General features: G+C 38.4%; 1 protein-coding gene across 2 annotated transcripts in view; it reads right to left on the bottom strand.

The window, feature by feature from the left end:
• LOC150098431 (retinoic acid receptor RXR-alpha-B-like) overlaps window positions 1-17,440 on the bottom strand; it is a 289,067-nt gene that overhangs the window by 19,148 nt on the left and 252,479 nt on the right. For both annotated transcript variants that reach the window (XM_090405562.1, XM_090405561.1), the window contains one exon: window positions 17,044-17,268. In XM_090405562.1, coding sequence (XP_090261688.1) covers window positions 17,044-17,268 — 225 coding nt within the window. The remainder of the gene's footprint in view (window positions 1-17,043; window positions 17,269-17,440) is intronic.

Genomic DNA, 17,440 nt, shown 5'->3' with positions numbered 1-17,440 from the left:
AATGGGTGTGCAGGAGGAGCAGGGAAACGGGGAGGCTCAGGGTGGACAGGGTTACACAGCATGAGAAAGGTGGATGCTACAAGAGGAGGTGAGCATGTGTAGGCAGGAAAGAAATGGGATGACAAGGAATCAAGAGGAAATAGTTGGAATTGAAATGGGTTTTAAAATGAAGCAGAAAGGGAAATGGTCCCAGTCGAGCATGGAGAGATCACATCGAATGAGTGGTATCAGTGGAACTAGCTGTAGATCCAGAAACGAACTGTTGTGTTTGTATACAAATGCTAGAAGTATAAGAAACAAGGCAGATGAAATGGTTGCACTAATTGTGTCTGTTTACCCAAAGATTGTCGGAATAAGTGAGACATGGTTGGAAGAGGATGACATCCTGACAGGAATAGAGATGGAAGGGTATGATGTGTTTCGTGAGGACAGAAGAGATAAAAAGGGAGGGGGAGTGCTATTGATGATAGAGAAAGAGTTATGTCCATATAAAGTAGAGATGCAAGAGGGAAATAGTGCCAGTGGTTTTTAGGCAGTATGATGTGAGATAGAGGTGAATGGAATCAAATACTTGGTGGGATGTTGTTACAGACCAGGCAATGTGGATGGTGATGATAATGAAATGTACAATCAAATTAGCCAAGTAAATAAGAAAAGGGTGATCATTATGGGTGATTTTAATTATGGGAATATAGACTGGAATGATGAGATAGCAACTGGAAGTAAAGAAAATGAATTTGAGGGATAACTACCTCAGACAGTATGTAACAGAAGGCACAAGAGGATTGAGGGTCTTGGATTTGGTCATCTCATCAGAGGATGTAATTATAAATGAGGTGTCAAATCATCCACCAATTGGTGAGAGTGACCATGAGCTGATTACCTGGGTGGTTGCCAGCAGTGCGAGGACCTCTGTGAGAAAAGAGTATATATGGAACTACAAGGGGGGGGTATTATGAAGAGCTCAGGAGACAGCTTGCGGGTGTAGCATGGAATGAGGAGTTAGCTGGAAAAGAGATCAATGCAGCTTGGGGGATTTTCAAAAACTGTTTAGTAGATGCAATGTCTAAACGTATTCCAAGGGTGAGAAGGTTAAATAAGGTGAGTGTGAGATGGATGAATAAAGAGATTAAACATGTGATACAGAGAAAAAGGGCATTGTGGAGGCAGCATAAAAGAAGTGGAAATAACCAATTCCATGAGGTCCACAAAGACCAGACAAAGAGGGTGACTTGGTTGGTGTGAGTAGCCAAAGAGAGGTATGAACAGCAGTTGGCTAATGAAGCCAAAAAGAATCCTAAGGAATTCTTTCGATATGTAGCCAGCAAAAGAATGAATAATTATGGAAGGATGACATTGACTGCAGAATGGTATAAAGACAGCTGATGCAGAATGTGTAGTGGAGATACTTAATGAACAGTTCATAAAGATCTTTCAATCTTGTGAATGTGACTTCATGGAGGGATTGAGAGCAGTTGATGATAGGGAGGAGAGACTGACTGTAAGTGAGCAAGAGGTGTATGGGGGAGTTGAGTAAACTAGATGTTAATAAGGCTGTGGGAGACTTGATAATATATCACCACATATTCTGAAAGAATGTGCCAGGGAGTTGACACCTGCCTTCACATATTTTTTTAACATGAGTCTTGCACTGGGTCAAGTTCCTAAGGAGTGGAAGGAGGGCAAGATTGTGCCACTTCAAGAAGGTGGTGATCGAACTCAAGCATCAAACTATAGGCTTATCTGTGTGTCAGGTGTTGTGGTTAAGTTGGAGAAGCTTGTGAGAACTAGGATCCAGAGTTGGGTTGATAACAATGATATTATCTTTGATGGACAGCATGGATTTGCTAAAGGGAGGTCATGTTTTAGTAATCTACTTACTTATTACAATAAAGTGACTGCTTCCTTGGACAGAGGAAAAGGATACACAGTAATATACTTGGATTTCACAAAGGCTTTTGATGGAGTACCTCATGATAGGTTGACAGTCAAACTAGAACAGATGGGGTTCGATATTAGATTGGAGACTGGCTATCTGATAGATATCAACAAGTTGTATGGGGGAGCAATATCCAGGAAAAGGAAAGTCACTAGTGGAGTGCCTCAGGGGTCTGTTTTAGGTCCATTACTGTTTAACTTGTATATTAATGATATAGGTGAAGATTTGGAAGGAGATATTCAGTTGTTTGCAGATGATGCACAGTTGGGAGGAACCATGAAGTGTAGTGAAGATGTTGTGGCCTTACAGGAAGATTTGAATAGATTGAGTGATTGGGCAAGCAAATGGGGATGCGAGTTCAATGTTGCAAAATGTAAGGTTTTAAAATTTGGAAAACAAAGATGGGATGCAGAATTTATGCTTGGTGAGAATATATTGCTAGAGGTAGAGGAAATAAGAGATCTGGGGGTGATAGTGGATAAGGATCTAAAATTTAGAGGACACATCGCCAAAATTGTGAAGACAATACAAAAGCTTCTGGGAATAATGCGGAGGATACTGATGTGTAGAAGTAGAGAGATTCTTGTTCCGTTCTATAAGGCTTTGATTAGGCCACACATGGACTATTGAGCCCAGATTTGGTCACCGGGTTTTCAGAAGGATGAAGAGATGTTGGAAAGGGTCCAAAAGAGACTGACTAAGGTAATTTCTGACCTCTGGAATGTTGAGTATGAGGAAAGATTGAGAAGATGTAATTTGCAGAGTCTGTTGGACAGGGGAAAGAAGGGAGATATGATAGAAACCTACAAACTGGTAAGGGGTTGTTATAGCATCAATGCTGCAGAAGTTTTACAGAGAATAGTGGGAGATCAGGGGAGAACCAGAGGTCATCCCTGGAAACTGGGGGAGTGAGAAGCAGGTTTTTTTCGTGCAGAGTTGTGAATGATTGGAATGCCTTGCCTGAGAATGTGGTGTCTGCAAAGAGTTTGAATGTGTTTAAAGCATGGTATGATGAGCCGTGTGTTTGTGATAAAAGGACCTCCCAGATGAGTCTTTGACTCTATTTGGATGGATTTTTTTTTTTTACCACCCAAGACATGAGGTCGTGGGGTGGTAATAATAATAATAAGTCAGCATAGGCTCTGAGAGAATACAGAGAAAAATGTTACAAAGCAAAGAAGTGTGTGCAACTAGCTAAACATAAGTTCTGGGAAGCTTTTGGTAAGAACACAAAAAAACAAACATCAGGAAGGTGGCAAAATATTCTGGAGGCTATCGAAAAAGCTTAAAATATTAAAAGAAACCAAATATAATAAACATGAAAACTGAAGATAAAGATGCTCTTGATGTCTGGACTAATTATACTCAAATATAGAGTACAGAATTTTACAGTGGCTATGCTGCATAATTCAGAAGGCCAGGTCAGAAGATCAAATTTTACATGGTTGGAGTGGTGCTATGTGAGCACTACTATAAAGAAAGAATTAAAACTGAATGCGAACATTACAGAGAAATTTCTCTGCTGAGTGTTCCTAGTAAGATTTATGAAAGTAGACTTGAGAAAAGGCTAAGAAAAAATTCTGGGAGGTAAATGTGGAGTAAAAAATACAAGTGGTTCAGGCCAAATGGAGATCGTCAGACTCGGATTTTCAGCTTAAGAAAAATAGTAGAGAAATCTTGGAAATTAGAAGACTTATAACCAGTCTTCAATGGGCAAGAAGGATGGATGGATAATAAGGATCTGTTTTTTTTTTTTTTTTTGTAGATCTGGAAAACGCACATGACAAGGTGCCAAGAGAAAAGCTGTTCAAAATGCTACAATTAGAATGGTGCAAATGTAATTTATAATGAGCAATACATATACATACTAGCCACTGAATTAAAAACTTATTTAATAGCATGTTGGACCTCCTTTAGCCTTAATTACAGAACGTATGTGGTTTAGAATAGATTCCACAAGGTGTCAGATTGCATCCATGTTTACAACATACCAGGCATTCACCAGACAGTCCTTTAACTGGCTTAATTGATGGAAGAGGACTTTGCTCCAGTAACATGACCCATACATTCTCAATAGGGTTCAGATCTAGACTTTGTGGTGGCCAGGGAAGATGGTGGAAGTTGTTTGCTAAACCACTGCTGAACAATTCTTGTGCAACGAACAATAGTAGTGTCATCCACGAAACAACCATCACCTGATGGGAAAAAGTCAACATTGCAGGATGGACTTGATCGGCAACAATGTTCAGGGAATCCGTTCCATACCAACCTAACATGTCACACACCATGTCAGAACCTTGAGCTATCTTTATAAGGCAAACTGGGTTGATCACTTCTGGGGCTCATGCCAAACTCTCTGCCTACCATCCGTACAGAACAAGGGTACCATGACTTGTCAGAATACATGACTTTCTTCCAGTTTTCCAGTGTCTACCCATAGTGTTCCTGACACCACTGCAGAAGAACTTTCCAGTTTTTCGCAAGAAATCAGTGGTTTCCATATGGGGATGCAAATGCCAATACTGATCCTCTTCAATTCCCTGCACACAGAGTCGGTGAGATATGAGTCGGAAACAGCCTTCATTAAAGGCCTCTGTCAATTGATGAACGCAGGAAGTTCTATTTGTTCATACAATCCTTCTCAGACAATGACAATCTCATTCCTGACAAACTGTCTTAGGACCACAGTTATGCCTTTTAGACAAGCATGTGGGTCATTTTCCCACTGATTAAACACCCAGGGAATCTCATCTTTTGAGAAACCAGACATGCACCATAATAAGTCCTTTATTGAACTCCAAAAAATCTTTTGTTTTTCCAATTGTGATCAACACTATTGATCTACGTGACCAAGTATTTTGCATATATGCTGCATAAGTGACATTTACGTACACCTGAATAAAGGTTTCTAATTCAGTGGTTTGTATGTGTAGTTTATATTTGAGTTGTAAGTCAGCAGTTAGAATTAAGCCTTCGTATGTTCAGGGGTTGGACAACGATGCACACTATCTTCACTATTATTCAACATTCATATAGATTACATTATTAAGAAAGTAGCATTAAACCTGATATCCACATTGGAGATGTTAATCTCAGCTCTTTACTTTATGCAGATGATGCTATACTCTTCAATAAAGCCAGTACAAGTTTCTTTTCTTTCTTTTTCCCCTATTTATGTTGGGTCCATACACGAGAGGTTGGCTGATCAACCTATAGTACATTAGTGCAGTATATGGGTAGTGGGTTGGGAAAGGAGGAACTTGATTACATTTGATTTAAAAGATTGTATACTGTATTCCTTGGGAAACACATCATGGGGAAGACTGTTCCACAATACAGCAGTAGCAGGGAAAGAAACTTGTTCTGTTGGTTTCAAGGTGCACTGTGAAGGGATATTGAGTAGCAGCTGCATGTGTTCCATGCAGCTGCTACTCGAGGTTCTATTGATGTTCATCTGAAATAGCATCAATAATTCCTTATTCGCATGAGGAATTATTGATGCTATTTCAGATGAACATTTCCCATGGAAATATTTATAGAATACACATATTGCAGAAACCAGTGGAGATTGCAGAAATAGTGCAAAAGTGGAAGGAATGAGCTGGTAAGAGATGGGTCATTAATAAGTCTAACTGATCTCTTCTGTATTGAGTCAACCATTTTGAGGGAGCTTTTAGATGCCCCATCCCATATGTGAGAGCAGTGTTCAATAGAGGGGCAGATTTGAGATTTGTATAAGGTTAACAGCTGTTCAGAGGCGAAGTAGCATCTTGCGCAAAAGAGAAATCCTAGTTTTTTTAGAAGCTGAGAATACAATGGTTGTGACGTGTTTATGCCAGGAGAGGCTTGATGTCAGGGTAATTCCAAAAAGAGAAATCTCATCTCATCTGTAAATTTGGGTGTTGTCAAAAGTAATACTGGGTAAAAATGGTTCTGTTTTATGGGAAATAAGAGAGAACTGGGTTTTATTAGTTGAAATTGACAAGGTTATCTGAACCCCATTGGAGGATGGCTTGGAGATCAGAATTGGGGACAATGGTGGTTGATGTTCTGTAGGTTGAGGTGAGTTGTGTAGAGTAAGGTTTATCAGATGAAAGGGAGGAGTGCAATGTGCTGTCATCTGCAAAACTGTGTATTGGGTTGGAAGTCAACTGAAGTAGGTCACTGATATATAGCAGAGAGAGGGTTGGTGAGAGTACAGAACCTTATGGAACCTCGCATTAGTTGAATGATGTAAGGATAAGAAACCATCCACCATCACACATAGTATGCATCCAGACAGAAAGCTGGCAATCCAACTATAGGTCCTGAGACAGGCCAAACAATGGTAGTTTGCATAGTTAGTGTTTGTGCCAGACCCAGCCAAAAGCTTTAGAGATATCAAGTGTAACCACTTGAAATTCACCAAACTTCTCTAATTTGGACAGTATTTTTCTGATCTCTTTCTGGCAAAAAGATAAAAGGGCCATTGTATGTTGGGCATCTGGAATAGTTCAGGGACATTTACCATTGTCAGTTATGTGCATTAAAAGCAAAGTGTGAAGCAAGGAGATTAGCTTTTTCTGTAGGTGATGATGCAATAGAGCCATCTGGGTATGATAGGGGTGGGCATAGTGTTGGGCAGAGGTTACAGCCAAATGCTTTGGTGAGAGACCAAAAGGCTGAGCTGCATTTGGATAGGCTGCTAGTTTTTTGCATCTATTTCAGGCTTGGGTATAAGGCTCCTTTCGACCCAAGGGTGGGGTCTGTGCATATATCTGTCCACTTTGACATACCCCACCAGAGAGCACCTAACCTAGAATTGCCCAATTTCATCCTTCTTTGGCTGAAAATATCCCTCCTCCACTCAGTCAAATTCATCTGTTGTCTCTATTGCTCTCCTAATACCACCAACCACTCTGAGCTCTTTCATTTCCTCTCCTTAAAAGTTGATTTCTCCAGTCCCACTCTACTAACAGTGAAATCATCCTCCTGGGTGATTTTAATGTCCATAACACCAATTGGCTTTCCTATTCCAGTTGTACAGATTCTGCAGGCAGGGATGCTGAAACATTTGCCATCACTAATGACCTTACACGAATTGTTCAAAAGCCGACCAGAATACCAGATAACCCGAACCACTCCCCAATTACACTAGATCTCTTCCTTACCAATGACCCCTCCAAATATGCAGTGAATGTAGTGAGCCCCCCTGGGTAATTCTGACCACAACCTAGTGCTCATCTACTCTCCCATGCAACAACGCTTACACAGTCACTCCCACACAAGAGTAGTTTGGCATTATAACAATGCCAATTGGAACAGTCTCTGAGACTACTATGCTTCATTCCATTGGTTGGATTATTGTTTCTAGTCTTCCAGTCCAAGCATATGCACTGAACGTATCACTAAAGTAATCCTCACTGGCATGAAAACATACATTCCCCACAATACTCTGAACTGCCTTTCCCTATCCAAACCGTGGTTCTCCAAAAGATGTGCCAAGGCTGTACAAATGAAAAATCAGGCATACCACAACCGGTTCAAATCAAGAACCCAATTCTCCTTCAATGCCTATATTGAAGCCCGAAACAGATGCAAGAAAATTATCAATGCTTCTAAAACAGAATTTGAATGGGCAAAAAGCAGGAAGCTTGCAGCCTGTCCAAATGGCAGTCATGCCTTTTGGTCTCTCGCCAAGGCAAATGGTCGTAACTTTTACCCTACGCTATTCCCACCCCTATCATACCCAGATGGCTCAATTGCAACATTACCCACAGAAAAAGCTAACCTCCTGGCTTCATAACTAACGATGCCCTCCAGTCATTCCAACTGCCCAACATACAATGCTCCATATATCTTTTTGCCAAAAAGAGATCATAAACCTGTTGTCTAAATTAAACATAAAAAAGTCTCCTGGCCCTGATGGCATTCCTCCAATTGTCTTGAAGGTCTGTGCACCAGAACTGACTCCTATCCTATGCCATCTGTACATACTCTCTTACTCCACTGGTATCCCAAAGCCTGGAAACTGGCCTATGTTCAAACCATTCCTAAAAAGGGTGACAAATCACTGCCATCTAACTACTCCTCTACCTCACTCACTTCAGTCCTATCCAAAGTGATGGAGAAAACCATCAACTCTCAGCTCCTATTCTACCTTGAAGGTACCCAGCTATTAAGTGACCACCAGTATAGATTTCGTCGATGCCGATCAACGGGAGATCTACTCTTATACATCACCCATAGCTGGACAAATGCCATGGAGAAATGTGGCGAATCCCAAGTGGTTGCACTTTATATCTCTAAAGCCTTTGACCGAGTCTGGCACAAAGGCTTACTAAGCAAACTCCCATCATTTGGACTATCTCAGGACTTCAGAAGATGGATTGCCAGCTTCCTATCTGGACGCACACTATGTGTGATGTTAGACAGCTCCCTATCCTCTCACCATCCAACTAATGCTGGGGTCCCCACAAAGTTCAGTTCTCTCACTGACCCTCTTCCATCTCTATATCAACGACCTACTTCAATTGACCTCCAACCCAATACACAGTTTTGCAGATGACAGCACATTGCACTCCCTTTCATTTGCTCACTTCAACCCACAGAGCATCAACCACCAATGCCCTTAATTCTGACCTCCAAGTCATCCTCTAATGGGGCTCAGATAACCTCGTCAACTTCAACACTGGTAAAAATCAGTTCTGTCTATTTCTCACAAAAAAGAACCATTTTCTCACAGCATTATTTTTGATAACTTCACTCTCACACAGACGTTTGGTCTCTGTAACTTGTATATTCTATATATATTTCCATGGGAATGTTCATATGAAACAACATCAATAATTTCCCCACTCTGTACTAAGCCCATTGGAACACATACAGCTGCCCAACATCCTTTCACAGTACACCTTGAAACCCACAAAACAAATTTCCTCCTCCTTCATCCTTGATACTGCTGTACTGTGGAACAGTCTTCTCCCTGTCGTATTTCCCAAGGAATACAACATACAGGCTTTTAAATCAAATGTAAACAAGTTTTTCTTTCCCAACCCACTCCCCATATAAGTACTAATGTACTATACCAGCTGACCTCTTGTATATGGGCCCGACATAAAAAGCTTTAAAGGAGAATGGAGTTTTTGATGTCAGCCAGTTATGGTATGTTTGATTTTTCATTTGTACAGGTTTGGTACATCTTTTGGAGAACTAGGGATTAATTAGGGAACGGCAGTTCAGAGCAGTGTGGAAAATGTGAATGTATGTTTCTATGTTGGTGAGGATTACTTTGGTGATAAGTTCAATGCATATATTTGGATTGCAAGGCCGGAAGTAATAGTCCAACCATGGGAATGAGGCATAGAAGTCGTGGAGGCTGTCCCCATGTGGCACTGTTATAATGCCAAACTACTCTTGTATGGGAGCAGCTGTGTAAGCATTGTTGCATGGGGAGGGGAGGAGATGAGCACTAGATTGTGGTTAATATTACCTAGGGGGCCCACTACATTCACTGTGTATTTGGAAGGGCTGTCGGTGAGGAAGAGATATAGGGTGTTTGGGGAGTGGTCCAGGTTATCTGGTAAGCATGTGATCAAGTTGGGTAATGTTTTTAGTGAAAGCAAATGTTTCAGCATCTCTGGCTGAAAGATCTGTGCAACTGGAGAAGAAAAGTCAGTCAGTCAGTTGACATTAAAATATCCTCCTAGGATATTTTAATGTCAACATTAAAATATCCTAGGAGGATGATTTCACTGTTGGAAAAGTGGGACTGAAGAAAATCAATTTTTAAGGAGAGGAAATTAAAGAGCCCAGGGTGGTTGATAGCATTAGGGAGAGCAATAGAGACAGCAAATGAATTTCATTGAATGGGGAAGGGATATTTTCAACCAAAGAAGATCAAAGTTGGGCACTCTCTGGCAAGGTATGTCAGAGCAGATGTATGCGAAGACACTACTAACCTTGGGTCAAAATGACCAGGCGACCAGTAGAAAGTCAGCTACTGGAACAGATCCTAAAACACACTGCAGAAGAAGAAGTTTGAATGGCAAAGAAATGAAGCTAAATGAGGAATTGGTTAAGTACCAGATCTACACAATAGGGGTGACTGAAACAAAAAAGATCAAAACTGGTGGAATCTTTCTGAGCAATGAATTCAAAATGTTATATTCAGGCAATGACAATCAAGGAAAAGAAGGAGTAGCCATAGTAATCAACACTAAATACGAAGCTAATCTTCTTGAATGGCAAGCTCCACTTCTATCTTAGTTATACTAAGATAAAAGTGGAGGAATTTTTTGAGGCTTTAGAGAAACAACATAGGAAATGTTTGTCAGACATAAAAATATTTTGGGAAAATTTGGAGAAAAGAGCAAAGCTAATAATAATGGGAAATACTTGTTAGATTTCTGCTCAGGACATGGATTGGTTATTATTAACACAATGTGCCATCATAAAAATGTGCACAAATTCACATGGAGAGAAGAGGCTAGGAATAAGAAAAGTCTCATTTACTATGTTATTGTTGATAGTGATGTTTTCTCCCTGGTGCAGGACACTAGAGTGTACAGAGGATTTGAAATTGGAAGTGATCACTATTTAGTCTTAAGCAGGATTAAATTGAATTTCATATTGAAAACAAGAACATGTAAGAAAGTTTTAAAGAAAATAAAAGTTGAGCAGCTCTCAGAAGTGAACTGTAGACTAAAATACACAAACATTATTCAAGAAAAAATGAAAGAGTTTGAGAAAGTGAACCAAATCTTGGAGATTCAGAGACAAGCCCTGAAGAAAACATTACAGAGCCAAATGTAAGAAAGCTAAACACTGTGTAAAACTAGCTAAACAAAAGTCATGGGAAAACTTTGGTAAGAACATAGAGAATAAATATCAAGAAGGTGGCAAGATATTCTGGAAGTTGTTGAAGCTCAGAAACAGACGAAAGAGTGCTTTCAAAAGAATTAGAAATGATAAAGGTGACATGAAAACTGGAGAAAAAAAAAATTCTTGAAGTATGGAGTAATTACTTTGAAAAATTGCTAAATGAAAGAATCAGTGACAGCAGTGGTAAAAAAACACTGACACCAGGCATGCAATCAGGAATACACATCCATACTTAAAGTAGAAAAAGTCATCAAAGGCCTCAAAAAATGTGGAAAGACAGCAGGAGTAGATGATATTCGACCAGAAATGCTCAGGTATGGAGGTATGTCTTACAGTGGCTGCACTGCTGCATAGTTCAGAAGGCCTGGACAGAGGGATGAATTTCAGATGATTGGAGTAGAGCTCTCATAGTACCCATATATAAAATGGGAAACAAAACTGAAGGTGAGAATTACAGAGGTATTTCTCTACTGAGTTTTCCTAGTTAGGATTTATGCAAGTATACCTGAGAAACGGTTAAGGAGGATTGTAGATGGGAAGCCTGGTGAAGAACAAGCTGAATTCAGGTTAAATAGAGGCTGTGAGGATAAGATTTTCACTTTATGACAAATAGTTGAGAAATTTTGGGTACTATGAGAGTACAGCTCTCATAGTACCCATATATAAAATGGGAAACAAAACTGAAGGTGAGAATTACAGAGGTATTTCTCTACTGAGTTTTCCTAGTTAAGATTTATGCAAGTATACTTGAGAAACGGTTAAGGAGGATTGTAGATGGGAAGCCTGGTGAAGAACAAGCTGAATTCAGGTTAAATAGAGGCTGTGAGGATCAGATTTTTACTTTATGACAAATAGTTGAGAAATTTTGGGAATATAACAAAGATCTGTATTTAAGTTTTGTAGATCTGGAAAAGGCATATGACAAGTTGCCAAGAAAGAAGCTACTCAAAATACTACAGTTGTATTGTGTCGATGGGGCATTATATTAAGCAATACTTAGTCTTTATTTGAGTTGTAAGTCAGCAGTTAGAATTGAAGGAAGTACAGGAAGATGGTTTAATGTTAAATCTGGTGTCGGACAAGGATGTACATTATCCCTTCCGTTATTCATTATCTATATGAAACACAGTATGAAGGAAAGTGGTATTAAACCTGATATCAAAATTGGAGATGTTAATGTCTGCTCTTAGCTTTATGCAGATGATGTTATACTTCTAAATGAATCCGGTATAAGTATGAAAGTTTCCCTGACTAAATTGAATAACTGTAGTAATAGATATGGTATGAAGGTCAGCAATAACAAGACAAAAACAATGAAAATAGGCAGAAGCATTGAAAATATCAACTGCATTGTGAATGGAGAACCTATACTACAAGAAAAACATTTCAGCTATTTAGGCATGATTTTTTGTGAGGATGGTAAATTAAATATGGAAATAGACAACAGATTCAACAAAGCTGGTATGGTAGAAGTCAACTGAATAAATTTATATGAAATAAGAGAGAAATTAGTCAAACTGGTAAATTGGGTTTATACAAGACAGTGTTCAAACCAATTTTAAGTTATGGATCTGAGTTAGAAATAAAACACTTGACCAGACTAGAGATATGAGAGTCCTGAGAAAGATTAGCGGAGTGAACAGGTGTCATTGTTAAATTGTGAATGAATACAATTCACTAAGGAATGTTTCATTCATAATTTGACAAATTAAAACCCTTAAAAAGATATGCTTGTATTTCAGTATAAGTTGTATGTAGCCTGACAAATATTGGATACCAAAATTAGTGTAAAACTTGTGAATATTCCCGTGTAAAATACTTACTAAAATAATGTATGCTAGACAATGAATTTGTTATATACATATTTTCTGTTAGAGTTGATATAAAAGAATTACTGTGTAAATTGGATATAACCAACTGAGATTATAAGGTCAAAGTACAGGGCCAAGACACCGGATTAGTAAGTTGCTTCAAGTAAGTAGCAGTCATACGGCACGTGGCGACCTAAGTTTTCGGGGAAGACGCTATGAAAAGGCAAAATCTACAAGCGCAAAGGAATAACGTGTTGGGTGAAAATTTAGGATTATAAGGAGTCCCGGTAGGAGTTGATATAAAAGTGCTGGTGTAATTTCTCTCTTATTCCATGTGAATTTATTCAATTGACTTCCTACCATACCAGCTTTGTTGATTCTGTTGTCTATTTCTATATTTAATTTACCAGCTTCACTAAAAATCATGCCTAAGTAGCTGATATATTTTACTTGTTCCATAGGTTCTCCATTCACAACACAGTTGACATTTTCAATGATGGAATAAGAGAGAAATTAGTCGGAACACTAAATTAGCTGTATACAAGACAGTGTTCAAACCAGTTTTAACTTATGGATCTGAGAGCTGGGTCAGAAGTAAAACACTTGACCAAAGACTAGAGACCGCAGATATGAGAGTCCTGAGAAAGATTATAGGCATGAACAGATGGCATCAATGGCAATATCATATTAAAAACGAGGATATTGGGAAAGAACTTGACATTGTCAGCATCCAGGATGCTTTAGCAGAGCTAATCTCATGTGGTATGGTCACTTAAACAGAATGGGCTAAGAAAGATTAACAAAACAAGTGTTCTCTGTCAGGTTGGCAGCAAAACGACCCAGAGGAAGACCAAGATATAGCTGGATTGATACGGTACAAAGTGCCTTAGACGATAGAAATATAAGATCTGATAATGTTGGAGTCTTGACAAGTAACAGACTGATTTGGAGGAAAATTGTAGATAGGAAGTTAGTAATGATGTGATTTTTTTTCATGTAATACTATCATATCCTGTACACCCCTTGAGGGTACATGGCAGGAATTTGATGATGACTTTTCTTATTCCTTGCCTCTTTTCTCCATGTGAATTTGTGCACATTTTATGTTGGAACATGGTGTTAGTAATAACCAATCCATGTCCTGAGCAGAAATCCAACAGATATTTGCCATTATTATTAGCTTTGCTCTTTTCTCCAAATATTCCCAAAATATTTTTGTATGTCTGACAATCATTTCCTACTCCGCTATTTAGATCCCCAACAAGGACCAACTTTTTCTTTTTTATTGTGTCAGTTGCTTTTTCTAAAGCCTCAAAAAATTCCTCCACTTCTACCTTAGTAGAACTGTCTGTCAGACCATAAGCACAAATAAGTCTCATTGTCCAGTTCCCTATTCTCATATTTGCCCACATCACTCTACTCGAGACTGCCTGCCATTTAAGAAGATTAGCCTCATATTTTGTGTTGAATACTATTGCTACTCTTTTTCCTTGATTGTCATTGCCTGAATATAACATTTTGTATTTATTGCTCAGAAAGATCTCACCAGTTTTTGTCTTTTTTTTTCAGTTACCCCAATTATGTCGATCTGGTACTTATCTAATTCCTCATCTAGCTCCATTTCTTTGCCCTTCTTATGTTGATAGTACTGATCTTTAACTCTGGTGATGTTGAGTTGGGGTGTGTTTTCAGATTTATTCCAGTAGCTGACTTTTTGCTGTTTGCCCTGGTGAAAACAACGGGGCCTTGTTTAACCAGGCGATGCCCCAGCCAGCATGAAATTTTGTCATGTTGTACCATCATTTTGTATTTTGGTTTAACCAATAAGAATACAATTTGGCTGACTAAATCCCAAATTACCAGCTCATCCTCATTCGCTCAGTATCCAGGTAGATACTCAACAAGGTGCACCACGAGAAGGTGAGGATTGGACATTAGGTCAGAAGCCCTGGTTGGTTGTCTGCATTCCTTTAAAGGGTATGTGGAGGTCTCCTCTCAGTTATATAGTTTTGACCCTTAAGCACCCTTGTAAGCTTATGTGATAGGAAGAATTATGCTAGTTCGTAAGTGTATATGTGCATGGTTGTGTCACAAGAGACATCTTTATGTTAATGTATAATGAGTTTCTATTGGTAGTGAACGTACAGTATGTTCTGTTGCTAGAATTGCATTTTTTAGTGTGTTAAATCTTTTGACTGAAGTAATCTTTCAATAATCATTATGTGCTCTGTACCTATTCCACTAGATTAAAATAAATGTTTTGTTTTGTAATTACCTGGTTTTATTCCTTAGCCGATGCACTATCTTGGAAAAATTAGGAAACCAACGGGCATAGTAAGATATGACTAACCACGACTTGCATGTAAGGAAATTATGTAAAGATTGATTTCTTCCTGTTTTCTTCTCACCCTAACTTTCAAGCAATAGAAAGTCAACTAGGTACTGCAGTCGATAATAAATATAAATTTCCTAATCGGTATTGCACGAGTGTTTAGGGATTGCTTATGTTAGATAGGCTTGCTACATGAGGTCTAACTAACCGCAGAGAAAGGGGGAGGGGGGGGGACAGAAACCGGTCACAGTGAGATTAACATTGTGAGGTACAGGTCAAGCAAACATAAGCATAATCTTGAGAAGTCTGTGATAAATAAGTTTCGAGTCCTAACTTAGTGAAGCAGAATAAAGTAAATTAAAAGTTAAGTAAAGAAATAAAGTTACCATATATTATCGCATATAATGTGATCCACGTATAATGCGATCTGTTAATCTTGTTCTATAAGATTATAAATAATGCAATACGAATTAACGAAAGAAATATTTATTTTCAAACAAAATGTCAAAATCCTTTAAATTCTACTTCATCTTTTGAGTCATCAAACATTTCATTTATAAATTCATATGTAGGGATTGCGTTATCAGTGTAGCAGACTAGCATGCTTTGTTGACGTAACAAACTACCTGGAAGTATGTTCCATACTTGATCCAGCCACAATTGTACACCTTCTTCATCCATCCAACCTTTCTGACTGGCACGAACAATTACACCTGGTGGAAATTTCATATGCTTCGGAATTTTCTTCCTTTTAAATATCACTGTCGGCTTTAATTTGGTTCCGTCAGCCATGCATGCTAGAACAATGATAAAATGCGTTTTTTCATGTCCTGTTGTTTTTACGAAGACACCCTTTTCACCAACTGAGTTTACTGTTCGATTCCAAGGCATATCAAAGTACATGGGCGTCTCATCCATATTGCCAATTTGAGAAAGTTCATATCCGTAACACTTCCATTGGTAACTTCTGCACAATTTTTGTTCAGTGTCGTAATGTTAATGCTTTGCGTTCCATAAATCTGTTGCACCACCCAGGCGAAGCAAGAAAAGATGAAATACCTGGTGTGTCCTTGAATTTACCATTCTTGAGTTGCAGAGCTCGAAAACGAATTGCATTTCTTGTTACTATAATGCCATCTTGTCGTTGCATCAAAATCTATTCATTTAGCTCTTCTTCGAGTTCTGGAAAGGATGCTACATCTCCACAACGGGCACGTTTCGTTTTGGGGATTTTTTCAAGACTGTCTTTTTGCTTACGCCAAAGTCTAATATTACTCTCTGCTACACCAAATTCTCTCATAGCAACACTGTTATTATGTTCTGCAAACTGCATGACACGCAATTTAAATCCTGCTTCAAAAGATGAACGTTTACGTTTCTGTTGGCTCATTTTCAGGCTAGGTTTGTTTAACGGATAATATTTAAAATGAAGTGTGGTTAAACCGATATGCCTAAATGTGCTCTATCATTCAGTGACCGAGTGCGCATCGTATCTGCGCATAAAGCCAGTAATGTAAGTAGCTTTATGCGCAGATACGATGTGCGCTTGGTCGCCGAATGCGAGTGGGTCAAGTAGATTTGGTTGCATAGGCATTAGGTAGTATATATTGTGTGTGGAAGTCTAATAAGATGTTATATTTTTTAGGATCTGCATATAATGCGAACCCCTAACTTTAAGTAGTATTTTTTACCATAAATTTTTTGCATTATATGCGATAACATACGGTAATAAAAAAATTTAAATAATTAACTATATTTTACAGATTTTTGACCTTATTTGGAGGTTTTTTTGACATTTGACATTATTTGAATGAGAGTTAATAAGTTTTATGAAATTAGTGCTACTATAAAATACCAGACATATTTTATAATGCCACTATGCATTTAATTACCATATTGGGGAAGAAAAAAATAGGTCATTTGCACATTAAGACACAATAATGTCTTACTGTGCAAACGAACCTTCCCATTACATAATAAAAAAATAATAATAAAAATAAATAAATTTTATATTTTCATAACTGAAACAATTAGGTCAAAGATTCTATGTTTAAACATTTAAAGTTAAATCTGTTTAACATATACATATATATTGCTACCTGGATTAAATAGGACAATGGATCTTAAGCATCCTAACTCAGTTTTATCCATTTTCATTTCTCGCATCTTAGCAACTAATTCCGTTAGAACTCTGTCAAAAATGGTTCCTACACCTGCGCTGTGAGCACTGTTACGATGTACTACAAGTCCTGATGCCAGGGCGATTCCATCCTTAACGGAAACTGACCGATGTGAAAATGCTGCAATTAACAATTCATTCCAACCTAGAGAAGGAAAAGAGTAGTGAATGATGAAGCAAAAGGAAATGCTGGGAATAAATAAGGAATATTAGAAAATATTTCTATTTTATGTATTTATCACTGCAAATTAATTCATTTAAGTAATCATTATGCACTTAGCATTACCATTACACCTAAGAGGGGGGGGGGGAGAAGT

The sequence above is a fragment of the Typopeltis vanoorti genome, chromosome 15 (genome assembly GCF_054136105.1).
Source record: "Typopeltis vanoorti isolate ZY-2024b chromosome 15, IOZ_Tvanoo_1.0, whole genome shotgun sequence".
Taxonomy (NCBI): domain Eukaryota; kingdom Metazoa; phylum Arthropoda; class Arachnida; order Uropygi; family Thelyphonidae; genus Typopeltis; species Typopeltis vanoorti.
Note: the sequence above shows the minus strand (reverse complement) of the source record. Positions and strands in the feature narration are given on the sequence as shown.